Source organism: Vigna umbellata, chromosome 8 (assembly GCF_029865625.1).
Source record: "Vigna umbellata cultivar VRB3 chromosome 8, Vumbellata_1.0, whole genome shotgun sequence".
In the NCBI taxonomy this organism is placed as follows: Eukaryota; Viridiplantae; Streptophyta; class Magnoliopsida; order Fabales; family Fabaceae; genus Vigna; species Vigna umbellata.
In genome coordinates this window covers 34,115,472-34,142,453 of record NC_142172.1, presented here as the reverse complement: position 1 = coordinate 34,142,453, position 26,982 = coordinate 34,115,472, and the positions used below count along the sequence as shown (strand labels likewise).

The 26,982-nt window shown below is 36.2% G+C and overlaps 1 protein-coding gene across 2 annotated transcripts; it reads right to left on the bottom strand.

The window, feature by feature from the left end:
* Positions 1-988: 988 nt before the first annotated feature.
* On the bottom strand, positions 989-25,149 carry LOC124828378 (5'-3' exoribonuclease 4-like). Of its 2 annotated transcripts, none has more exons than XM_088096697.1 (22): positions 24,798-25,149; positions 24,478-24,580; positions 23,758-23,834; positions 23,477-23,668; positions 23,182-23,301; positions 23,026-23,088; positions 22,812-22,940; positions 22,556-22,720; positions 22,276-22,353; positions 9,914-10,000; positions 9,727-9,807; positions 9,060-9,155; positions 8,442-8,512; positions 5,266-5,394; positions 5,116-5,192; positions 4,985-5,025; positions 4,824-4,898; positions 4,183-4,334; positions 3,984-4,091; positions 3,827-3,902; positions 3,204-3,286; positions 989-2,084 (listed from the first exon to the last, which is right to left on the bottom strand). In XM_088096697.1, the coding sequence occupies exons 1-22, from the start codon at positions 25,002-25,004 to the stop codon at positions 1,493-1,495; spliced, it is 2,802 nt and encodes a 933-aa protein (XP_087952823.1). In that variant the 5' UTR covers positions 25,005-25,149; the 3' UTR covers positions 989-1,492. The 2 variants fall into 2 exon arrangements, with proteins under 2 accessions (XP_087952823.1, XP_087952824.1); XM_088096698.1 differs by having other exon boundaries at positions 3,984-4,088.
* Between the last annotated feature and the right edge of the window lie 1,833 nt (positions 25,150-26,982).

The following is a 26,982-nucleotide window of genomic DNA, read 5'->3' as shown; positions in this document are numbered from 1 at the left end:
CATTATCCATCTATTACCCAATTTAGTGACTAGTGTGAAACATGTAGCACGGGGTGAGAACTGAGAGAGAGAGAAAGAGGGAGAGGGAGAGAGAGAACCATTAATTTAGTTCTTGAAGTGTTTCTATTTTATTTAAGATAATATCCTTAAGTATTGAAAAACGTGTTAAATAATCCTTAAAATATTAAATAACTTTTTAAATTTATCCTTAGACGTTAAGTAAAATATATGAACCTTGACAAACATTCAATATTTCAAAGATTGGTTATATAGTTTTATTTAAAGACTACTTGGAAATGAGAATTTTGGAAGACCATATTGTGGCTTATTCTACATGTATTATTCACATTTATAATCAGTAAACATTCAATTAACTACTATAACTCATTTGAAGATTGTGTTGGAATGCACTAGGACTGATCAGAAGTTTACATAACTACTGGAGTTGCTTAAAACTTGAAATCAGCCAAATATAATCTTTAACTAAACCGTACTTTGATTTTTAAACTGGATTTTTGAAGGAAAATACGTATCTTAGAGGCTACAAATATTTAACACAATTATATAAAAAGCTCGAATTCATGGATCTGTTCACTTTTATCTCATTGTTAACTAAAACTTCAGTAATTGATTTTTAAACTGATGACTTTGGTAAAATATGTCTTTTAGACACTACAGATATTTAACACAATTATATACTCGAATCCATGGATCTATTTACTTTTTACTTCTAAGTGAATTTAAACTATATTATTGAATAAACAATTATTGTTGTAGGATATTGAAATATAGACTTAATAATCATGTGATATCATTTTACAACTTTTGTTAATCATAAATAATATCGAATTAATAGAAATTAAAAAAAAAAACTAAGATCATGATGTGGCCCAAAATATAAATGAAGAGTACTATACTGAATTTTAATATGGTGAACCCCGACACATTGACATAATAAAAAATAGTCACCGAACCAGGAACATCACCGTTGCAGAATATTAAAATTTAAATGATTGTATTTATGAACCAAAAATAAAAGAAGAATAAATGGGTTACATACAGAACACGTTAGCACTCAGCATACTCCTTTAGGTTGGTGGAAAATATGCGTGAGAGATAAGAGCACCCCTGTCTTTCAGTCTATTGGACATTTCATCAAATAAAGCCGACCAGAATTGAGAAGGTCACTAGAGCAGCTTCCTCCATGTAACAGTTTCTATATCTCATACAACATATAGAGATGCTGCTGGGCATGACAATCCCAGATAAATATCCTTCATTTCCTATTAAACAAATCAAATTATATTCACATCAGGTATGTATGTACATACAGGCTAATTGCTACGCAAAGCTAGTAAGCTCTACATGATACATGATTATACATACAGCAGCACAATAACATAGTTCCACACTATGGAACAAAGCAACAGTTAGTGCTGATTCCTAGCCGCAAATTGTGCTTAACAACTGGCCATCAACTCCACAACAACCACTATTGCTTCGCAGATTCTGGTGTATCTATCTGACGTATTTTAACTTGGTAAACCTTCTTGGTCTGCTTATCATAAGTTGTTGGCCCCAATGCAGCTTCTTGATTCCTAGTAGGCATGCCATTCGTAGGTTGTGGTTTAGTCATCCATTTTGTAGATGGTATTGAAGGATCCATGTTCTGCACAAACCGGGGTTGTAAATTGGCTATTGGTCTGGAACTTGGAAGCCTTAATGACCTGGCTCTCTCTCTTTCATCCATCGATAGAGTAGAAAACTCAGTTTTCACATTGTGGAACTGTTCTTCACGCTGTAACCTATCGCGTATCTTAAAATGTTGTCTGTCACTATGTCCACCATATTTTGGTGTAGTCATCATGCCATGGTGATTATATTGTCCATTATAACCACTTGCGTTCTCACCATAATATTTTCTATATCCAGCTGATCGAAGCCTGTTCGTTTTATGATGGACTGGAGGTTGCTCCAGCAATCCATGGGATGCGTCATTTGATTTAATGTTGAGGGTGTTCTTAACAAGTCGATGAGCTGCTTCTCCCAGCTGATATCCAGCGATGGCTCCAGATACTCGTGGCCTGTGGGATGCATCATATATACAGAATGGTCAGGCAAATCAAGTATCTCCAATAGAATAAAGGACAGGTTCCATGCATCAAGAAAATTAGGTGCTTGGATTGAAAGTCACCGAGAACTTTTCAACTTCCACAACATTGACTTCTTCAGATTGTCCAGAAGTATACTACTTTAAGAAAATTCTAATAATTACTTTTCAAAATTTTGTAAATATAACTATATAAACAAATGAGTTGCAATTCCATACATCACCATTATGATTCAATGATTTGTTAACTTTTGTTCCTGTATCTTTCATTGATTCTCGTAAAAGTTGAAAATTTGGGTACGCTTAAATGTTAAATGAAAAAGACATGGAGGAGCACAATTGAATGCACGCTATTTATCCATTGCTATGTTTTCATCCTTTTGAAATATGGACTTCAAATTCACACACTCACCCAATTTGGTAGCTATTCTATTGGAGGGCTCGGTTATCAGTGACATTTTTCAGAAATAGAGTATCACTCTCGCTCTATAAGAACGCTATTTTGCAATATAAGGGCTCAGTTCCAACTATGCTAAAGCATAAGCTTCATGCAATCAGTATGTGTAGCTCTCAAAGGAAAGAAGAGTATTTCCTTAGGTCTTAGCACAATCTATTGTTCGCAACAAAAGGCCACAAATAAAATGTAATTCTTATCCTATGTCCGCACCACATTATGGGATGCTGCTTTTAGGACGAAATACCATTTATACGAAACATGCAAAGAATTATGTATTACTGGTTTGTATGTATTGGCCTCTACACAGGTTGGTGGTGAGACTCAATTGTTTTGTTTGACTAGTGGTCGACTTGTTTCATAAATTACTTGGTTAAATGTATTACATTCAGAACTATTGCATCCTTTATTCAATATGAACATTTCAAGCTATTTTTAGTCATCTCTGAATGTTACAGTTCAATACGATCTTCAGTTTATGATTCAAAAATTAGTTTGGAATTCCAGATTTGATAACCTTTGGAATATTAAGCTCAACCATTAGTTTGGGCAGCGCTGCAATATTGTATATTTACCCAGCCAGCGAGAACATGCAATATATTGCCCAAACCTGACATCCTCATGGAAAGAGATTCTCACCTTTCTCTTGCTTGCATTCGCTGAACAATATTCTCCTCATGCCACAGCACAGGAAAAGGTTTAATATCAGTGGCTTTTAATACCTGCAAAAAAAACAATGTGAAAGTGAGATCTATATTATTGAACCCAGAAGGTAACAGCAGGTATTGTTGAATTTAGAATCGAAGAGATAGAACAGAATATTTTGTAGACAGAATTTAGAGAATGAAAATGCTTTATTATTTAATCAAACGTAGTAAACAGGTTATGTAAGATATGTATACGGCCTTATTGTGGAGACCATTCGCTAGGATAATCTTGAGGGAAATTCCTAGACACGAACATCAAGGAACACTAAGTGCACTTAAGCAAAAAATAAATGAAGACGATATTTCTTAAGTACATTTTACAACTATTATTTCAAAGATGCATCACCATCTAATTGAAAAGAACAAAAAACATAATAAAGGTCAAAATATAGACAGGTCTGTCTGACCTAACTCCCCAAACCTAGTTAATAGCTATTGACACTAGAAGTGGTACTATGAGTATATAAATAAGCAACAGTTCTGTAGCTCCATCCATCAGATGAATTGATTAACTTTTCAAGTCAGATGCTAAGAGTAGTCAGTCAGAACACTAACCTTGTTGGGTATTACTACACCATCTGGAAGTGTCCGGATATGATTGTGTTTACGAGGGTTAAGAAATGTAATATTTCTGAAATACAAAAACACTAAACATGAGTTCTCGACAGAAGATTAAATTACTCCATAGGTGTAGTCAGAGGACAAAACTTACAAGACTTGGTTAGATTCAACATCTTGCAATCCTCTGATGGGAGAAGATACAACAGAGCTGAAAACATTTCTTTCACATAACCAAAAATATCCATTCATCCCACCACTGCTGACAAGAATAACAAAACAGATATATGAGCTAATTAAATAGCTATTAGAATTCAAAATGATGAGTGATGATCACTAGCAGATTCACTAACCTAGCATTTGTGTCAATTGGCCTAACACATCTTTCGTGTGGGGCTAGTTGACTAGAAACGTGATAATAAGATAAGATATGTGAAGCCAAATCATGTGCATGATTGACATATAGCAAATCAAGCATCACACTGTTCCGAAACTGTTCTTCCTCCTGCATATAAGAAAATCAAGTACTGAAGACACAATAATTAGAAGCTTTCATGTACTCTTTTGCTGTAAAACATGGACAACTCAGACAAAAAAAAAATGTCCAAGTTGTCTACCTGTTTAAAATATCTTTTAAAGTAAAGATCTAAAAAAAAATCCTCCAGCAATTGAGTAGCCAAAAATAGATCAGAGGAAGACTATTAACACTCAACAAATTTATCTTGTTAAAAATGGCTACAGTCAATCAACATTCGACAATTCCTACTTAAAGAGTTGTAGCTTCATTTTCTACTGTTGAGAATGCTGAACAAGCATTTTATGCAACTTTGATCTTATTTTAGACATAAAATTTCCTAGTGGATTCAAAAAGAACCTCAAGGTTTAATTTTACAGTTCACTCTTCTTTCATGCAATTCAAGACCAAATATTTTCATGAAACAAGTTTTCTTAGTCAATAATCATAAATACACACATTCACTTGAAAATTCCTAACCGTTAATGTGTCTTCAATCTTTCTTGTGGCAGCAAGCAATTTCTTCTCATCAATAAATGGCAGCTTGGCAACACCCTGAAAAGCACCCATAAAAGTAGTTAAAAAACAACCTAACTCCCACTTCATTCTAGAGCATTCCTAATTTGTAAACATGCTAATACCTGCCATGTAAATCGTTTTCCATTCATATCAATTTCAAAATCTGCCAAATAGGTATCCATGTCATATCGGAAAAAGAAAATGTCAAATTCAACAGACTTAACAATAAACAATTAATAGGCTATTATCTCACCAGCAGGGTAAAAGTGAAAAATAGGTGACGAAGGATCGGTCATCAAATCTCTATATTTCTTAGGCAGTGCACTTGAACTGCAACAAAAAATAAATAAGACAAAAAAAATGATAGAATAGATTTAAATTAATCAGGAGAGAAGGAAGAAACCTTGAAGCAGGTAGGGTGCCCATGAGCTGATCAAACGGTTTAAATGGTTCTCCCGGTAAGAAAGTTATTTCCTGATCAGTTAGATCTTTAAAATCAGAAGCAAAGGGTGCATAATGATATGGGTAATACCTGAAGAAATAATAAAAGTAATAGTAAGAAGATTGAACATAGTCATGAAGGATAATTCAACCAAAATGAAGGAACACTTCTGATGTTGACATCAAAGCCAAGGCCATGATGAGAAGGATCAAGACCATGGTCCAACGTTTTGAGTAGACAAACTGATTATATGCATAGTATTCTCGGAGAGCTAAAATAAAATTATTAAAATATTGCTAGAATTTTGGATTTGAACCCAGAATCACAAGTTTAGAATGTGCTCAAGATTATTAATGACGTTGTTGCGTGGTCCATATATACGCTTTTTATCATCTCTTTCATGTGTATTCTCTCTTTCAACATGGCCTGTGTTTGGAAAAACCAACTGCAAGCCATATCATGCGGTACCATTCTCCATGACATGTTTTGTGACTATTATGCTACTGAGTTTCCCCAAAAGAAAAACAAAAAAATGGAACTCTAACTAGTCACTTCTTTCGTTGTAACTGTATTTTTAACACAAATGTCACTTTTCCACCATTTCCAAATTTGGTTATTATTTATTTAAGATCTTTACAAGTATAGGAATACCTTATTAGGATCAGATCTATTATTATATGATTTATAGATGTATTTCTGTCATCAGTTTATATAAAATGACTTTGTTGTGTAGTCCATACACAGTTTTCAGCACATCCCTTTCATCTGTTTTCTACCTTTCAACATGGCCTGTGTTTGGCAAAACTAATTGAAAGCAATATTAGAGCGGTACCATCCTCCATTACATGTTTTGCATCTATTCCTCTAGTGAGTTCCCCAAAGTAAAATAATAAAATAAAACTATAATTAGCTACTCTTTTCATTAGATCTCTTATTTCCAACATGTATGTCGCTTTTCCCCCATGTCTTAATCTGGTTTACCACTAATACATAATTATTCTTAATTTGTTGCAAAGTAAATTATTCTCATTACAAGCTAAAGTTTAATAAGCTTTGGTTTGCTTGAGGAGGAGTGTTAGAATATGTTGAATATAGTGAAAAACTATATTTAAATTAATCTCCCTTGTGTAAAATACACACATAGGGTTCTCTATTTATAATAAAAGAAATATGGGCTAAGCCCAAAATACAAATGAGAAATAATAACAAACTAACTAAAAGATAAAAGATATAATATATCTAACACTCCCCCTCAAGCTGGAGCATACAAATTGTATGAACTAAGCTTGAAATAGATGAACTCAGTGTTGAACTAGATGATTTGTCTTCAAGAGTGTGAGGCAAACATAGATGGACTAACAGCAGCTTGTGAAACTTCAACTTCAAAAGTGGATGAAGGAGAGCCGTGTGGACAATGATAAACTGCAAGGACTGATTCCCAATCGATGATGGATGAGTGACGGGATCAACAGTAGTAGCTGAAAGCTAAGAGCTACAAAACTGCAGGGACTACACTAAATCCTCATCAATGATGGATGGGTGACGGGATCAACAGTAGTAGCTGAAATCTACAAAACTGCAGGGACTACACCCATATTTATGTGACTTGCAGTGTCTTGGAAACGTACTCCCCCTTAGTGTGAAGGTGGAAATGTGAAAGATCACAGTTGCTGAACCACTAAAACAAAACAAAATATTAAGCTACAATGCTGAAACAAAGACATCAAGATATGTTGGAGGTCCAAGATTCTTTGCTGGACAACTCCCAAGTGGTGATACTCAGTCGTGTATCACAAGAAGATCGGGCTAAACTCTAGCATCGAACAACGGCAAACAGTGCTAACTCTAGCACCAAACAGCAGCAAACAGTGCTAACTCTAGCACTGAACAGCGGCAAACAGGGCCAAACATCGGGCTAACTCTAGCACCGAAAAGTGGCAAACAGGGCCGAACAGCGGCAAACTAAACGGCGCCGGACAGCGGAAACGGCACTTGGACAGCGATCAATAGTGGCTGGACAGTGGTCAAACGGCGCGGACAGCGGGAAACGGCGCGTGGACAGCAGCAAACGGCGCGGGGACAGCGGCGATGGTCTGGTTGGCGAGACCGACTCCGATCATCAAGTTGGGCATCCATGGAGAGGGAGAAACCCTAAAAAATTCAAAGTACTCCGATTGATGTAACGACCACAGATCCAGAAAGAGGGCGAAGAGGCGATCACGGCAGTGCTGATCGGCGGCGGAAAGCTCCGGCGACGCGCCGGCACGCGCGCCGGCAGCGACGGCAGCGGTGACTCTTGCGGCGGCGCGTGAAGGCGCGTGAGAGGTCCGTTCGCCGCGATCTTCATACCACGGTGGTCGCCCGGTCGAGACGATTCTGATGGTGTGGTCGCCGGTCGATTCTGGAACTCCGGCGGCGGCGGCGGCGGTGGCCGGAGGTGGCGACGGACTGGCCGGAAAGAAGCGGCGGCGACGGTGGAGAGATCTGACTGCACGGTGCTGACTGTGGCACAGATTTAAGAGAAAAAAGAAAGAGAGAAGGGTTGTCCACTGAAATTTTAGGGGCTGCCGGCGGCCATGGCGGCCAGCCGCCGGCAGACAGCAGAGACACCAGAAGAAGATCAGAGAACCTGCTCTGATACCATGTTGAATATAGTGAAAAACTATATTTAAATTAATCTCCCTTGTGTAAAATACACACATAGGGTTCTCTATTTATAATAAAAGAAATATGGGCTAAGCCCAAAATACAAATGAGAAATAATAACAAACTAACTAAAAGATAAAAGATATAATATATCTAACAGAATAAAAGAAATATCTAAAGATGTCCTCTTCGAATGTTTTTATATTTCAATTTCTTTCCTTATTTAATCAGAATCTTTCCAGGAACATCTAATTGGAACTACATTTATTAAAATGCAATCTATAAGCATATCATTTTATATATTTATTGTCATGTCCTCAACTTGTCTAAAATGGACTCTCTTATTTAGTCCATGTACACATAGTTTTTAACATCTCTTACATCTATTTTTCTCTTTCATGCATGTAAATACACCAACTTGTCGAGTGAATCACAGAAAACTGATAAACAAAAATAACTTTAAACCTAATAAATAAATAAAAAACACTAACCACTTCCATGAGCTGACACCCTGATAATAATACTGACAAATCCAACAAAGGCCTTCCACATATTTCAAGACCTAAAAGACAACTAAAATAATGAGCTGAATTCCAGTTCTAATATAAGAAATTAATGAGGATGAGAAGCATAATATGCACAAGAACGCAAAATATTCAGAATCAATAAATCACCTATCCCTGTTAAGAATGCACATGATGTCCACTTCTAGTCCAACATTATATTTTCCAAAATATTTATCAAAGAAGCTATTCTTCAGTGCAACATTGAGTTTTGTTTATGCCAGTATCAAGAGATCTAAACCCATTTGAAGACAACATGCAGTTGAAGGGCATAAGCAGATTCCCTATCCTCCTTTGGAACAACACAGGTAGAGGGAACAGTAAAGTTCAAGAATCAAGACCCTAAGTATAGCCACATCAATTAAAAAGAAAAGGTAGAAATATGTTTGTATGCTTTCCTTTCTAAGTCAGAATGCTTATAAATGGACACTGTCAGCATTTAAAAGATTAAATAACATGTGTGGACATTAGATTTGAATATAAAAGCATATCTAACAACTGCAATTTTTTTTGCATGATTAGACTTTTGTCAGACATAGAACTTACGGTATCTTTCCTAACTTTATCAATCTCCTCAAGATTTGATACACCAAACTTTTCAGCATAATATCTTTCCTTGTATCCAGGATCTCCTAATTTAACCTGAAAAAATCAGAATCATTTTAGTTTGAAATTGATAAGCATTTCCAAATTTCTCATTGCATTTGATGGGTCAAACATTGGCCTAGCCTCCCTGTCACAGACATGCTGCCCTTAGTGTTTGTGATAGGAAATGGATAGTTTATGAAAGAAAGAGAAAAGGGAATAAAGCGGGGGAGAAGCGTTAGGTAGTTATAACTGTATTAGTATTTGGGCGGGAAATAAAGCTCCTATAAAAGAGCTATTGTATTCTGATTTTGGACACCTTTTGAATTGTATTAGTGTATAGACAGGATTATTCCTATCCTGTGGAGAGAGAACTTGGCTCTCTTGGTGGGTGTGGCCGTGCAGTTATACAAAAATATACAGTTCATACTCTTTTTCTGTTTGTTTTGTGTGTGATAGTGCCAATTAGATAGGTTTCCAATTCAGAAACCTATTAGTTTGTTAGGAAACACCTGTAGAATTACTTTTGCAGTCCCGAAAAGCAATTTAGGTGGTGTTCCAAAACATGCTGTAGAAAATAAAAACACAAATAAAGAAAATAATCTAACAATATATCCTAATATTTAACCTTATCCACAAGGGAGGCTCGGGGTTCTCGAGGCATTTCTCCTCTTCTCCTTGCTCTAATCTCTTCATTATTTTCTGCAGCCTGTAAATACATTCACATGCCAGGAAGCAGTAACATATAAAAGCATATTAAAAGAACATATAGCTAAGGAATATCAGTTCATGAAATGCGTTCAAAAGCAGAATACCAGCTGAATGCAGACTCGTTTCTGAAAGATTTGATCTTCATGAATCGCAATAAACTGGATAAATCGTTCCACTCTATCTAAGAAAACCTGAGGTATAAAGAATTTCACATTGCAGATAGAGAATTCAAGAGTTATATCCAACTGAAAATGAAAATATAAGAAAGAATGTGTCAATACTCAATTTCGTCCGGATTGACTATATTAGTTGTTGTCAACACCCAATTTTGTCCGAATAAATTAAATTCATCACAAAAGTGAATAAAAAAAATATAAAAAAACCAACATGAAAAATACTATTTGTTTTACTTTTTGCACCCTCAAATTTTCTTTTAAACACTTAATCCAATGGCCCAAAATAATCTCTTACTTTTTTACTTCCTCACCACCCATCTTCTCTTACCACACCCCACTCTCCACATCACCATCCACATCACCCTCCATATCACATTCCACATAATCTACCTTTTTCATTCACTTTTTCCATCTCATTTCCATATTAATTTTTATACACCAACTTTTCTAATTATTCCACTTACATTTTTTAATCATATTTTCTCCACCAACTTTTTATATTATTTTTTTCACTTATTTTCCACATTAACTTTTATTATTTACTATATTTTATTTCACCTACTTCTCCACCAACTTTTTATATTATTTCTTTCACTTATTTTCCACATTAACTTTTATTATTTACTATATTTTATTTCACCTACTTCTCCACCAACTTTTTATACTATTTCTTTCACTTATTTTAACTTTTATTATGTACTGTATTTCACCTACTTTCTCCACCCACTTTTTATATTATTTCTTTCACTTATTTTCCACATTAACTTTTTCTATTCATCTTTTTTTATTATATTTTATTTCATCTAAATTTTCCACCAACTTTTTATATTATTTCTTTCACTTATTTTTCACATTAACTTTTACTATTTACTATATTTTATTTCACCTACTTTCTCCACCAACTTTTTATATTATTTCTTTCACTTATTTTTCACATTAACTTTTTCTATTCATCTTTTTTCAATTATATTTTATTTCATCTAAATTTTCCACCAACTTATTATATTATTTTTATTCATCAACTTTCTTCATCCTAAACTCTATAAATACCTACATTCCCTTCACTTCACACACACAATTACATAATATCCATCTCTTCTCTCTCAAAACCTCTTCATTCCATCCCAAAACTCTACTTCATTTTTCTCTCACATTTTACTATTTCCTAATCCCTCTATACATAATAAATCTCATACCACATTTCTACTATAAATTCATCTTCTTCACCATCAATCTATCTCTCTTCACAACTTATTACAAGCAAAGTCTTGCTTCATCTTTCAAATCTTCAACAAGGTACACATTTTCTTTTCATTCTATTTATATGCATTTTGATCATTTTTTTTTAGTTTATAAATTTATCCTATTTTCTACCACAATTTTCTCCTATGCTTTTTTCACATTTTTATGTCATAGATATTTCAACTCACCTCTCTTTCTTAATAAAAAGAAAATAAAAAAAAATATAAAACTTTAAAAAACATGTAATGATATAAATATCAGTATGAGTACTCGTGCGATCATGCGCATCAGCCTAGTACTCATTATCCAAAATATAAAATAAACAAAAAAGTCGTATGAGTACTCGTGTGATCGTACGCATCAGCCTAGTGCTCATTAAAAAAAATAAGAAAAAAAGTCGTGTGAGTGCTCGTGCGATCGTATGCATCAGCCTAGTGCTCATTACGCAAAAATCTAAATATTATATCAAAATCCCAAAAAAATATTTTAAAGGTTAAGTACATGTGTGATCGTTCGCATCGTCCTTGTGCTAAAAACTTTTTCTCCTTTCTCAAATAAAATTATAAAAATATGTCTTAAAGGGTTAAGCACATGTGTGATCGCTCGCATCGTCCTTGTGCTAAAAAACATTTTCACCTTCTTTTTCTCAAAAAATACCAAAAAATATAAAATCTTCAAAAAAAACCAAACTAAAAACATCAACACTTTCAAGCAAATAAACAATCTCTCAGCCAGAACTACGTGATCCTTGATTCTCCATCAAAAGTGGAGATACGTAGGAGCAAGGCTAGTCCTTGTCAGGTTCACTTCCCCAAAATCCAAAATTATCCATAATCCTTTCCAAACAAAATTCTCAAACAATTTCCTAAACAAAATTTCCAACACGGTTTCAAAAGAACTACGTAATCCTGATTTCTCATTTTAATGAGAATACGTAGGAGCAAGGACAATCCTTGTCGGGCACAAAAAACTAAAAACTATATTTTGTTTCTTTAGAGTATTATTTTAGGGGATAGTTAAACATTTTGAAAACCACATCATATTCGCGTATTTAGTTAAAGGTACTGCCTTAGGGCAGGCATTGTAGGGTGCTAATACCCTACACGTAACCAACTCCCGAACTTAGAATCTCATTTTCGTAGACCATACCTTATCATTTTATGGTTTTTCCGTAGTTTTCCAGAATAAACTACGGTGGCGACTCCAAATATCTCTTTTTCTAAACCTGTTCGCGTTCTCCTTTTTGGGTCGTCGACCCGTCGCGTTCCGGTTGCGACAGATGGCGACTCCACTGGGGATAAAGAGAGTCAAGCCATTTAATTAGATGTGCGAATTCGATGTGGTTTTTCTTCCCTTTTTCTTTATCTATGTTTGATATTTAAAGTAATTGCGTGTGAATTATTTTGATTGTTCCATATTGAACCCTAGGGTAGATGACATGTTATATATCTACTTATTTGTGTTTATTTTGCAAGTGTTGTTTTACATTATATTCTCCCTTCACACACATTATGCATATCATGAGTGGGACCCTATACCCGGGTCTGAGTGCAACTTAGAAATAGAGGGGTTGTGTAGCGGTGCCACTTGGAACATACTTCCTGTTTGGCTATCGTGAGAACCCCAGCTAGAGTCTGTTCTCTTCATTTGTCTCTCTGCATCTAGTTGATTACTCGACTGTTATAGAGATGCTATGAAGGGGGTCATAGCTCTAGTGACCATTAATCTTTAAGTTCAGGGAACCATCCTTGTGACATTGCATATAATTGACCTTGAATTCAAAGCATTGAACCTCTATTAGGGCACAAAGGGAGAATGTATATTCCTGTAACTCTCACGCTGTTTATTCTTCTTCGAAAATAATGACTTTTCATTCTCATACCATGCATGCATTTTTTGTCATGTTGTTTTACTTTACTTTATGCATCATGCATCATTCGGTAATATGCTGGTTTTAGGGGAAATCACTAGTGTTCACTTGATATCATACAAGATGGAAGTTGATACAAGATCTGGTGCTACACAGCATACCGATTCTGTCATGTTAAGAAAGAAACCTCGCCTGAGGACTCATGGTGGAAACTTGACAAGTCTGATAAACTTAGGCAAAAGGCTAAAGACCATAAAGAGAGAAACCTTCAAGAAGAAGTATGGAAATCTATTGAGTCTAATGGAGGTGGAAGTACAATTGCTTGCTATCACAGCCCTTGCACAATATTACGACTCTCCGCTAAGATGCTTCACCTTTCAGGATTTTCAGCTGGCGCCAACTATAGAGAAATTTGAGCACATCCTCGGATTGCCACTAGAGGGTACCATTCTGTATCAGCACTTGGAGCATCACGCCTCTATCCCTACCATTGCCGCCATAATGAAAGTACATCCCAAAGAACTTGAAGACAGGTTGGTAACGAGGAATCAAGTGCGTGGACTGACACAAAAATATTTGGAGCAATACTTGCATCATCTAGCTGATAGAGAAGAGTGGGAGAATTTCATGGACGGGTTAGCCTTACCGTGTATGGCGTCGTTTTGTTTCCCAAAGTAGAGGACTTTGTGGATTATTCCACAATAGATGTCTTCGTGGCAAAAAAGAAAAGATCAGATAACCCTATAACGGCAGTCCTCGCAGATGTTTATGGGACCATGAGTTTTTGCCATGAAAGGAACGGGAAGAAAATTCTTTGTTGTTTGCCGGTGCTGTATGCGTGGATGACTGCGCGTGTATGTAAGGGGGTGGTTGATGTTAGGTGTCCGTTGCACCAAGGGCTTAAAGACAGAGGAGGAAATGAGTGGGCCCATTTCTTTGCTGGCTTGAATGGGGAAAAGGTAAAATGGCGTCTTCCTGGGCTCGGGCTTAAACCCTCCATCCATCAGTGTGGCAGCTTTCCCAATGTACCCCTCATAGGTGCCCGATATTGTGTCAACTACAACCCTGTTTTGGTACAAAGGCAATTCGGGCATCCCATGAGACGGGCGCCATCACCAGACTATCTCACTACACTGTTCATCTACTTTGAGGACGGGCATTTCGTTGAAATGTTAAGGAAGGTCAGAGGTGCTTGGGAAAGTGTGGTGCGGGCTGAAAGGGATTTGAGGGTTGGAGTGGTAGATAGCAAGGTCAGTTATCACACTTGGATTCTATAAAGGGTAAAGGAAGTCAAACTCCCTTTCAAGCCAATCAATGATCATCTGGCTAAGGAAGGGCAACCTCAAGACAGAGAGTGAAGAGGTGAGGCAATTGAAAGCAGAGATGGAAGAACTAAGAGAGAGGAATGCCAGGTTGGAAAACGAATTACAAAGGACGCGCAACGATTTTGTGAATATGAGGAAGGATAAAGAGGATAAGTCGCGAGCCTACGAAGAAATGATTAAAAGCCAAGAGGCTGAAAGAGGATATACATTCCGATTGAAGCAGGATCTGGCAGCCGCAAGCAAAGAACTAGCCGTGAGAATAAAAGAGAAGAATGAGGCTTTGGAAGAAGGGAAACAGTGGAAACACCTCTACGAAGAAGCCAAAAGAGATAACCGAGAAGCCCTGAAAAGACTAAGAGAAGCGCAAATTCAAGTAGAAGAAGTAGGGCATCGGATGAAGGAAATGGCTACGTCGTTTGAGGCAGATTTGTACCAGGAACGGTGGAAGCTGGCAGAAGCTGAAGGAGAGCATCGGGCCATGTTAAAACAGATGGAGGGTTATATTGAGGAGCAAGAGGAGCGATGAAGGATGGTGAAATGCGAAGAAAGTCACCAAGCCTTGATAAAACGGATGGAAGATCGCATTGCAGAACAAGAAAGGGTTGTGGATCATTGGAAGGAAAGTTTCTCCCAACTGGCTGCCTTAGCAAATGGAGCAATTGAGAACATTCCAAGGATGGTGTCAGACGCCGAAGCGATGACTCATTTTTGTAACCCGCCTGAAGAGATAAAACTTTTTATTAACCATTGTAAATGGTTAGTGGGCGAAATGAAAGCCTTCATCGCCCGAGCTAGAGAGTGATAAGTTATTCATGTCTTGTTCTCTTCAAGCAATGTAATGAATTAGACTTCTCTATATGAAAGACCTGAGATGTTTTGTATGGTATCGATTTATATTAATTTCCATCATTAACGTCGTCGTGATCCTGTGATTTCCACCTATTGCTAGCATGCATCAGGTTTTCTTTTATTCTCATCTAATTCAAAAATAATAACAGAAAACAACGGTCAATTTTCCGCGACATCCCTACAGGACTCGATCCAATTCAAGGGTCATGGAAAGTTGGGAAGAGTCACAAGAATCCATCAAAGCTGATGTGAGCCAGTTGAAAGACCAGGTTGGCCAAATCTTGGCTGCCCTTGAATCCCTGAAGACTACTGGAGAGTCTTCATCTGCACTGGTTGGCGGGAATGCCCATATTTATCCCCGCTGTTCAATGTTGTGAGCCAATCAGTTCCTTTCCCTTTGTATGGGTTACCCCCGGGATACACTCCTCCTGTAGGAGAGTACTTAGAAGGAGAGCATGCGTCATTCCCCATTCCCACAACTGTTGATGTACCGCCAATCGTCACTCAGGGACCTGTCTCCGTGTCGGCTCCCTTGGTGAGTACACAAATGAATGAAGCAATTACAGCTGAAAGAACACGAGTAACTACGGTGCCACATATGATTGTTAATCATGACTCTTCAACAAGGGCCGCATCGCAAACTGCGGCGCGTGGGGGATTCAGTGGCATTGACGGAGCTAAAGACAGGCTAGAGATTCTGGAGGAAAGATTGAGGGCTATTGAAGGGGTGGAAAATTATGGGTTTGGAAAATTTACAAGACTAAGCTTGGTTCCTGGTGCGAAAATACCGCATAAGTTCAAGGCGCCAGAGTTCGAAAAGTACAAGGGTAGTACATGCCCTAAAAACCATCTGGTCATGTATTGCAGAAAGATGGCTGCGTATGCCTATGACGACCAGCTACTCATCCACGTCAGCGTATGCCTATGAATAAAAGAAAACCTGATGCATGCTAGCAATAGGTGGAAATCACAGGATCACGACGACGTTAATGATGGAAATTAATATAAATCGATACCATACAAAACATCTCAGGTCTTTCATATAGAGAAGTCTAATTCATTACATTGCTTGAAGAGAACAAGACATGAATAACTTATCACTCTCTAGCTCGGGCGATGAAGGCTTTTATTTCGCCCACTAACCATTTACAATGGTTAATAAAAAGTTTTATCGGCGGGTTACAAAAATGAGTCATCGCTTCGGCGTCTGACACCATCCTTGGAATGTTCTCAATTGCTCCATTTGCTAAGGCAGCCAGTTGGGAGAAACTTTCCTTCCAATGATCCACAACCCTTTCTTGTTCTGCAATGCGATCTTCCATCCGTTTTATCAAGGCTTGGTGACTTTCTTCGCATTTCACCATCCTTCATCGCTCTTCTTGCTCCTCAATATAACCCTCCATCTGTTTTAACATGGCCCGATGCTCTCCTTCAGCTTCTGCCAGCTTCCACCGTTCCTGGTACAAATCTGCCTCAAACGACGTAGCCATTTCCTTCATCCGATGCCCTACTTCTTCTACTTGAATTTGCGCTTCTCTTAGTCTTTTCAAGGCTTCTCGGTTATCTCTTTTGGCTTCTTCGTAGAGGTGTTTCCACTGTTTCCCTTCTTCCAAAGCCGCATTCTTCTCTTTTATTCTCACGGCTAGTTCTTTGCTTGCGGCCGCCAGATCCTGCTTCAATCGGAATGTATATCCTCTTTCAGCCTCTTGGCTTTTAATCATTTCTTTGTAGGCTCGCGACTTATCCTCTTTATTCTTCCTCATATTCACAAAATCGTTGCGCGTCCTTTGTAATTCGTTTTCCAACCTGGCATTCCTCTCTCTTAGTTCTTCCATCTCAGCTTTCAATTGCCTCACCTCTTCACTCTCTATGTCTTGAGGTTGCCCTTCCTTAGCCAGATGATCATTGATTGGCTTGAAAGGGAGTTTGACTTCCTTTACCCTTTCTAGAATCCAAGTGTTATAAGTGACCTTGCTATCTACCACTCCAACCCTCAAATCCCTTTCAGCCCGCACCACACTTTCCCAAGCACTTCTGACCTTCCTTAACATTTCAGCGAAATGCCCATCCTCAAAGTAGATGAACAGTGTAGTGAGATAGTCCGGTGATGGCTCCCCTCTCATGGGATGCCCGAATTGCCTTTGTACCAAAACAGGGTTGTAGTTGACACAATATCGAGCACCTATGAGGGGTACATTGGGAAAGCTGCCACACTGATGGATGGAGGGTTTAAGCCCGAGCCAAGGAAGACGCCATTTTACCTTTTCCCCATTCAAGCCAACAAAGAAATGGGCCCACTCATTTCCTCCTCTGTCTTTAAGCCGTTGGTGCAACGGACACCTTACATCAACCACCCCGTTACATACACGCGCAGTCATCCACGCATACAGCACTGGCAAACAACAAAGAATTTTCTTCCCGTTCCTTTCATGGCAAAAACTCATGGTCCCATAAACATCTACGAGGACTGTCGTTACAGGGTTCTCTGATCTTGTCTTTTTTGCCACGAAGACATCTATTGCGGAATAATCCACAAAGTCCTCTACTTTGGGAAACAAAACGACGCCATACACGGTAAGGGCTAACACGTCCATGAAAGTCTCCCACTCTTCTCTATCAGCTAGATGATGCAAGTACTGCGCCAAATATTCTTGTGTCAGTCCACGCACTTGATTCCTCGTTACCAACCTGTCTTCAAGTTCTTTGGGATGTACTTTCATTATGGCGGCAATGGTAGGGATAGAGACGTGATGCTCCAAGTGCTGATACGGAGTGGTACCCTCTAGTGGCAATCCCAGGATGTGCTCAAATTCCTCTATAGTTGGCGCCAGCTGAAAATCCTAAAAGGTGAAGCATCTTAGCGGAGAGTCGTAATATTGTGCAAGGGCTGTGATAGCAAGCAATTGTACTTCCACCTCCATTAGACTCAATAGATTTTCATACTTCTTCTTGAAGGTTTCTCTCTTTATGGTCTTTAGCCTTTTGCCTAAGTTTATCAGACTTGTCAAGTTTCCACCATGAGTCCTCAGGCGAGGTTTCTTTCTTAACATGACAGAATCGGTATGTTGTGTAGCACCAGATCTTGTATCAACTTCCATCTTGTACGATATCAAGTGAACACTAGTGATTTCCCCTAAAACCATCATATTATCGAATGATGCATGATGCATAAAGTAAAGTAAAACAACATGACAAAAAATGCATGCATGGTATGAGAATGAAAAGTCATTATTTTCGAAGAAGAATAAACAGCGTGAGAGTTACAGGAATATACATTCTCCCTTTGTGCCCTAATAGAGGTTCAATACTTTGAATTCAAGGTCAATTATATGCAATGTCACAAGGATGGTTCCCTGAACTTAAAGATTAATGGTCACTAGAGCTATGGGCCCCTTCATAGCATCTCCACAACAGTCGAGTAATCAACTGGATGCGGAGAGACAAATGAAGAGAACAGACTCTAGCTGGGGTTCTCACGATAGCCAAACAGGAAGTATGTCCCAAGTGGCACCGTGTTGGAAATTTTGTTTAGGAAATTGTTTGAGAATTTTGTTTGGAAAGGATTATGGATAATTTTGGATTTTGGGGAAATGAACCTGACAAGAACTAGCCTTGCTCTTACGTATCTCCACTTTTGATGGAGAATCAAGGATCACGTAGTTCTGGCTGAGGGATTTTTTATTTGCTTGAAAATGTTGATGTTTTTAGTTTTTTTTTGAAGATTCAATATTTTTTGGTATTTTTTGAGAAAAAGATGGTGAAAAGGTTTTTTAGCACAACGACGATGCGAGCGATCACACATGTACTTAACTTTTAAAAAAAAAATTTGGGATTTTGATATAATATTTAGATTTTTGCGTAATGAGCACTAGGATGATGCGTACGATCGCACGAGCACTCACACGGTTTTTTTTCTTATTTTTTTTATTTTTTTTTAATCAGCACTAGACTGATGCGTACGATCGCACGAGTACTCATACGATTGTTTTGTTTATTTTATATTTTGGATAATGAGTACTAGGCTGATGCGCATGATCGCACCAGTACTCATACCGATATTTATATCATTACATGTTTTTTAAAGTTTTATATTTTTTTATTTTCTTTTTATTAAGAAAGAAAGGTGAGTTGAAATATCTATGACATAAAAATGTGAAAAAGCATAGGATAAAATTGTGGTAGAAAATAGGATAAATTTATAAACTAAAAAAAATGATCAAAATGCATATAAATAGAATGAAAAGAAAATGTGTACCTTGTTGAAGATTTGAAAGATGAAGCAAGACTTTGCTTGTAATAAGTTGTGAGGAGAGATAGATTGATGGTGAAGAAGATGAATTTATAGTAGAAATGTGATATGGGATTTACTATGTATAGAGGGATTAGTAAATAGTAAAATGTGAGAGAAAAATGAAGTAGAGTTTTGGGATGGAATGAAAAGGTTTTGAGAGAGAAGAGATGGATATTATGTAATTGTGTGTGTGTGAAGTGAAGGGAATGTAGGTATTTATAGAGTTAAGAACGAAGAAAGTTGATGAATACAAATAATATAATAAGTTGGTGGAAAATTTAGATGAAATAAAATATAATTGAAAAAAGATGAATAGAAAAAGTTAATGTGAAAAATAAGTGAAAGAAATAATATAAAAAGTTGGTGGAGAAAGTAGGTGAAATAAAATATAGTAAATAGTAAAAGTTAATGTGAGAAATAAGTGAAAGAAATAATATAAAAAGTTGGTGGAAAATTTAGATGAAATAAAATATAATAAGAAAAGATGAATAGAAAAAGTTAATGTGGAAAATAAGTGAAAGAAATAATATAAAAAGTTGGTGGAGAAAGTAGGTGAAATAAAATATAGTAAATAGTAAAAGTTAATGTGGAAAATAAGTGAAAGAAATAATATAAAAAGTGTGTGGAGAAAATAGGTGAAATATAGTAAATAATAAAAGTTAAAATAAGTGAAAGAAATAATATAAAAAGTTGGTGGAGAAGTAGGTAAAATAAAATATAGTAAATAATAAAAGTTAATGTGGAAAATAAGTGAAAGAAATAATATAAAAAGTTGATGAAGAAAATATGATTAAAAAATGTAAGTGGAATAATTAGAAAAGTTGGTATATAAAAATTAATATGGAAATGAGGTGGAAAAAGTGAATGAAAAAGGTAGATTACGTGGAATGTGATATGGAGGGTGATGTGGAGAGTGGGGTGTGGTAAGAGAAGATGGGTGGTGAGGAAGTAAAAAAGTAAGATTATTTTGGGCCATTGGATTAAGTGTTTAAAAGAAAATTTGGGGTGCAAAAAGTAAAACAAATAGTATTTTTCATTTTGGTTTTTTTATATTTTTTTTATTCATTTTTGTGATGAATTTAATTTACTCAGACAAAATTGGGTGTTGACAACACCTAATATAGTCAATCCGGACGAAATTGAGTATTGACACCAATCCAATGCAAAGAACAAATTAGGTCCAATATTGGTGAGATAAATAAGTTTCCTAAAAAATCTTCCATATATTTCTAAGTTTTAAAAAGGCTCACTTTGTTCTGCCATCAATGTTTTATTTAATCATAAACCCTAAAACTAACGGTCCACTGCTCTTCAATCAATCACACTTATTTCCTTTAGGATATCTAAGGCAAATTTTCTTTGAGAAATTACAATACCTTCCTTTGATTCAACTACTTCAATACCCATAAAATATTTAAAAAATCCAAGATCTTTTCTCTCAAAGTAATTGCATAATGATTCTTTAGCTAAGAAATTTTAGTGGCATAATTATGTTTAATGACTATGTCATCAAAATACACAAATTAGTACATGTATATCTTGGGATATACATGACAATAAAAGATTAGATCTGTCAAACCAAGCATGCAGAGATAGTTTAAAATCATAGATATTAGTGTATTTACGATGTAACACATACTCCTCCTGAGCAACAAAGCTAGAAGGTTGCTCCATGTAGATTTCCTCTTCCAAATCACCATGAAAAAAGACATTCTTGACACCACGAAGGCAGACATTCTTGAATCAAGTATCAATGAACTTTGACTTTCCGCAGTTTGAGAAATGTAAGAAGTTGACAAACAAAACTGAGTGGGATTTTGTGCTTGGCTGCTACATTTTAGTTTTGGATATTTATGATAACAGAGATAATTTTCTCCATTAAGCTTCTCTAAAGCAATTGAGAGTCCCAAGAAAAGAGGTGGGAGGTCTTGAAGACATTTTGAAGAAAGAAGGTAAAAAAAAAGGGATTCAAGAAGGACAAGAGGCTCCAACCTATTGGTTGAAACAATCAGTGGTGGAAAGCAAGAACCAAGGGTTGAAATATGGACAAAGGAGGCCGACAAACCCTATGGAGGCCATGCAAGCATTTGTCTTCCACGTGCATGATTGGGTGCACAAAGATGGTGTATGTGGGTGCGCATGGGGACAATCCAGCCTTTGTTACTAGTTGGGTTCTCTGTCGCTCGATGGCAGTGGCCAATGGTGGCATACAGGGGAAGATAGTGGTGGCAGATGTTAACCGTGAACAGTGGATTCTCTATCGCTTGATGAGACCTACATGACCGGGTGTTTGATAGAGAAAAAATGACAGCAGTCAACGGCTGACAACAGCAAGTGGCAGTATTCTCATTGGACAATGACGATAGGGCAAAATTAATCTGTTCTAATACCAACTTGAGAACAAAAATATGAGAAAGAGTGCTCAAGAGATTCATGCATCTCTTAGCTTATTCATGTATTTACAAGAGTCCTTACATTAGAGATACACAAAAAGATCTGAAAAGACTACACCTAGGTGAGAAATAGGTATTACGTAAATATGTTAAACTATCCTAACAAGTCAACCTATTCAAACATCTTAAACAATTCTAACATATTCAAAGCACAAAACAAGCAACTGAAGTGAAGAGACATTGCTGGATAAGACTATATCATACTGAAGAACAAATTATAAACGAGTAACATACTACAAATATAGAGAAAATAAATTTACCTGGCCTGCATCAGTAAGATAACCACCTATGATAGAAAATTCCTTTCTGTATATATGCATCAATAAATTTATAGCCCCCTGAAATAGGAGAAAGTTTATCAAAGATAATAGCATTCATAAATAGAAAGAGACATGTTCAGAGTAACAAAAGTCATAACCAAAGCATGTTTAGATCATCCCACACATCCCAAATATAGTTGCAAAAAGATGTAGATGGCAATGCCATATTTCTCGTTTCCAGCTACAGCTCAGTGTAACATGGTGCATTTTGGATGCTTACCTCCCTGATCTCCAATGTTGGCATATGTGGGAGGAAATCATTGCCAACAAAGAAACATAGAAATACAAAATCATCCACAACTCGTTCAAAGTCGATCTCAAATGGAGGTTTCGGTATCTCCAATTCAAATTGCAAATATTCACGCAGCACCCAGATGTTAAGAAACTGTAAATAATATGAATTAACTTAAAATTGAAAACAGAAAGCATATAAATATAAAGATTCAGATCAATATGCTGGGATTTAATTCTCAAACCTGATATTTCTTCTTGTGAATTGGACTATCATCAGGAGTATCAAAGTTCTCAACTTGACAATCCGCTGCAAAATGGCCAACTTGGCCACACAAAAAACACTTATCCTGTTGACCAGGTAAAGTAACTACCTGTTCATGCAATAAGTAATCATTTGAGACAATCCATAGAGATCAATTAGCTAATATCATAAAAAGTCATACATTAGAAACTAACCTCCCTCAATATTGAGAAGTGAACCTCATGTGTAGCTAAGGAGAGCATAATCAAATCGGCATCCTGGTTTAAAGATTGTATCATGCAAATATCAGGGAAAGGATAAAGACACCAAATGAAGATAAAATGAAAATTCGAAACAGGACAAAAACTCACCAATCCATACAAACAATGTCGAGTATTTGGGTTGAAACAGGGAAGGTTGCGTTGTAACCGGATGTATTCCATTATTTTATGTTCTCCTTCACCAGGCGAATTTGAATCAGACAATATAACCTTCAAATAATTAATCACCCAATGCAGCCCCATAAATAAATATATAGAGACAAAGTATCCTGAAAACCAGATGTGTAAAGAAAAAAATATACGGGATTACTCCACAGATAGGAATGATCCATCTTGAAGGTATCAAGACATATAAAGAATTAATTGGATAAGGAGTAAATTGCACCTTTGTATTCCGCCAGCTAGGATTGTGGTTCAATCTAGTCTGTACATAATACTGGAGAGCCACTGACAAGGCTGCCATAAATTGAGTTCCAGGGGTAATGACATTAGAGTCTGAAGTCTCACGCTTGTCTTTAGAAGACAAAATGTTTGCCTCACCCTCAAATTCTTTCCTCAGCCTTTCCTCTTCAGCTTCCTATAAGGTCACATAAGCACAATAACTCAAACTTCATCACAGAAAACGTAGGAGTCCCTTGCATTCAAGAGCAATATTAACATTCTTACAGCCTCAGCTGCATCTTTAGCAGCTCGGAAACGCCGAGAACGTTGCTGATTCATTTTGGCTCGTGGTGCAACACCATCTGCAAAGTACAAAGTAAGGAAAGAACAGGGAAAAGCTGGAGCGGTAAGAAACAAATGAAATGAGAAAGTGGGTTCAAAGTAAAAACAAAAGCTAGGAACTATCAGTTTGAAAGTTACAGACACACAGAAAGATTGTAGCTTTAGGAAAATTTAATACACCAATGTAGGCTTTTGATTTGCCAGTATCAGTTTTAATGTGGATTACATTAAGGTAAATAGAGGTCTTGACCTTCGTCTTGCACATTTACTTAGTTACATTCTCGAACTCCAGAGTCTTTTTCTATGTTAAATTATCCTATTCTAGCATAGAATAGGAATAGCCTATTAGGACGTTCAACTTTGCTGGGTCTATAGATATAGGTAATCTTTCCATTTATTACATTACATTTAGTTTTCTTTATCGATAAAATGTGAAAATGAATCAAAGGAGCACTACATCTCAGAGCAATACTCTAGGTTTAGCAGAGGAGAACACTTGTGTAATTTTGTGTTATGTGAGTCAAGTTCATTTTGCTAGAAAACGAAAATTACTAAGGAAGAAGAGAGGAGTACGTCAGAAGGGATAAGACATCCTTGCAGAAACAAAGGTATTGGCAACCAACAAAAATGAGAAAAAACATCATAAATGTATTATACTCATACCAATTGCAAGGTACAGAAGCTTCCTTGGACGAACCAACAAATAGAGATGGTCAATGTAATCAAATACTGATTTAAACACATCATCATAGGTAGCAGGTGCCGGCTGCATTCCAAGAATTAATGTAAATTCAGCAAAACCACTCAGCAACTCAAGCAGAAACATAACGTGGCATTATTTCACTATATAATAGCTAATTGAATTAAATTAAGAAAATCAACACCAGAGCTTGAAACGTGAAGTATAAGCCGAAATTCGGAACTTCATATTCCATTCAGGCTGGGGAGTAAGGAGGAGGAAATAAGAAACGCTATACACTAACCGTGCCATCGGGGTGAAAACAAGGGTGGATAATGCCGTTCATGTCCAAGTACAAGTTATCGAATTCCATTCCGTTGGGGTTAGGTTTAGACGCGTCGATAGGCAACGGAACGCCGTCGTCGCCAACAGCGGGTTCATCCTCTACTACGTCGGCGATGGAAAGCGGGTAACGGTCGGCGAGCCACCGGTAAAACGCTGGCACTCCCATAGTTACAGTAACAGCTGAGGTGGGTTGATTCGTTCGCAAACGACGAAAAGAGAGAAGAAAATTTTGGATCTGTGTCGTTCACACTGATGCACTGTTCATCCGATCAGAGACATCAATATTCGTTAGTCAAACCACCTGAGCTCAAATGTTTTATTCTTAATCTATTCTCATTATTATTGAAGTTTATTTTTATTTTGTTTTTGAAATTCCAGTTAATTATTATGTTAAAAAGAAGCTCTTTAATTTCAATTTAATTCCTTCTAAGTTCTTGTTAAATTTTATATTAGTCTATCAAATTTGACATGGAAAAAAGCATATACATGCGATGCGATGCGATGTAAAAGAAATATAGTACCATTTACATTATTGTTTCATAGTTAAAAAGACTCGCCTCACTCAAATCAAAGTAAATTTATAAAAAAGAATTAGAGAAACAAAAAATAAGGTAAATTTAAAAAAAAAATGGTGTAATTTTGATCTGCAGCTAGATTAGAGTGTTTTGGTATTGGTGGAACCTTCTCCACAGCGTAATTCTTATTTCAATGAGAATGCCAGTGACTCATTTTAATTTCTTTTCCAAGAGTTTTGTGGAGAGAACAAGAATCCGAAAAGAAAAAAAAAACAAAATATAAAAAAAAAAGAAAAACAGAATATGAAAGGAAAAAAAAAGAAGATGATATTGCACTTCTCAACACAATTTCAAATTATTTTACGATTTTACTAAAAAAAATATTTAAAAAAAGTACTTGTGAACACAATTTCAAATAGATTCCCTAAAATATATATATAAAAAAAAACACTACAAACTTGCTTTGGTGCACGATTTTTAAAAAACATCCAAAAAGATAAAAGTATTATAATAGTCACGACTTCCATACTTAAATGGACTAAAATATATGTCAAAATCATATTAGAAAACACTATTTATTTATTGGTTTAATAGCCAATTTAGTCCTCACTTTGGTTGAAAAATCTCAATTTAGTCCCTCGTTATAAAAGTGTTTTGAATTAGTCCTAACTTTTAAAATAGTGGGTCAGATTGGTCCTTTCTGTTAAATATAAGTTAACAAAATTAATGGATGATGATGTGACACAACTTAAAGCTAACGAGGGACCAATCTAACACATCAGCTTTAAGCTGTGTCACATCATCATCGATTAATTTCGTTAACTTATATTTAACGAAAGGGACGAATCTGACCCACTATTTTAAAAGTTAGGACTAATGTAAAACACTTTTATAACGAGGGACTAAATTGAGATTTTTCAACCAAAGTGGGGACTAAATTGGCTATTAAACCTTATTTATTTTAAAATCGTGTCAATAAAAGGTGAAAACGTGATTTGTGATTTGAGAATTTAAGACTTCATTTTTATCTCTTTTACTTATTTATGTGAATCTTTCATTTGCTTGTATTGTTTTTCTCTCATTTTTCCTGCTCTTTACATTATTTTTTTCTATTTTGTTTTTCGCCCCTTCCATCTCACTCAGTAGTTTTTTCTTTACTCATATGAAAATTTTCACCCCTTTTTTTTTCCCACGTTATAAGTAAAAAATTCCAAGATTCAATTTATAATAATTCAAATGTATATTATTTTAACTTTTATTTAAATAGATTATTCTAAATTTAAATCCACACATTTTTATTTAAAATAAAATCTACTTAATTGAATTGAGATGATATGGGATAAAGTTGATTTAAGTCAATCCAAATAAAGATTAAGCCAAATTGATTAAGAGTTAAATTTGTCCATATTAAAGCTAAAGTCAAATTGACCCCGACTAAAAAACTGAGCTGAATTGACTTAGGTTGAAAGGTCAAGTTAAATTAGCCTAAGTTGAAAGTTGAAACGTGTTTATTCAAGTTAAAGATTGAGGAAAGTTGTTCAATATAAATATCTAGATGAGTCACCTGACACCAGAGGTGAAGCTAAGTTCACCTAGGCTAAAAGTCAAGTCGAATATTAAGTGGCATTT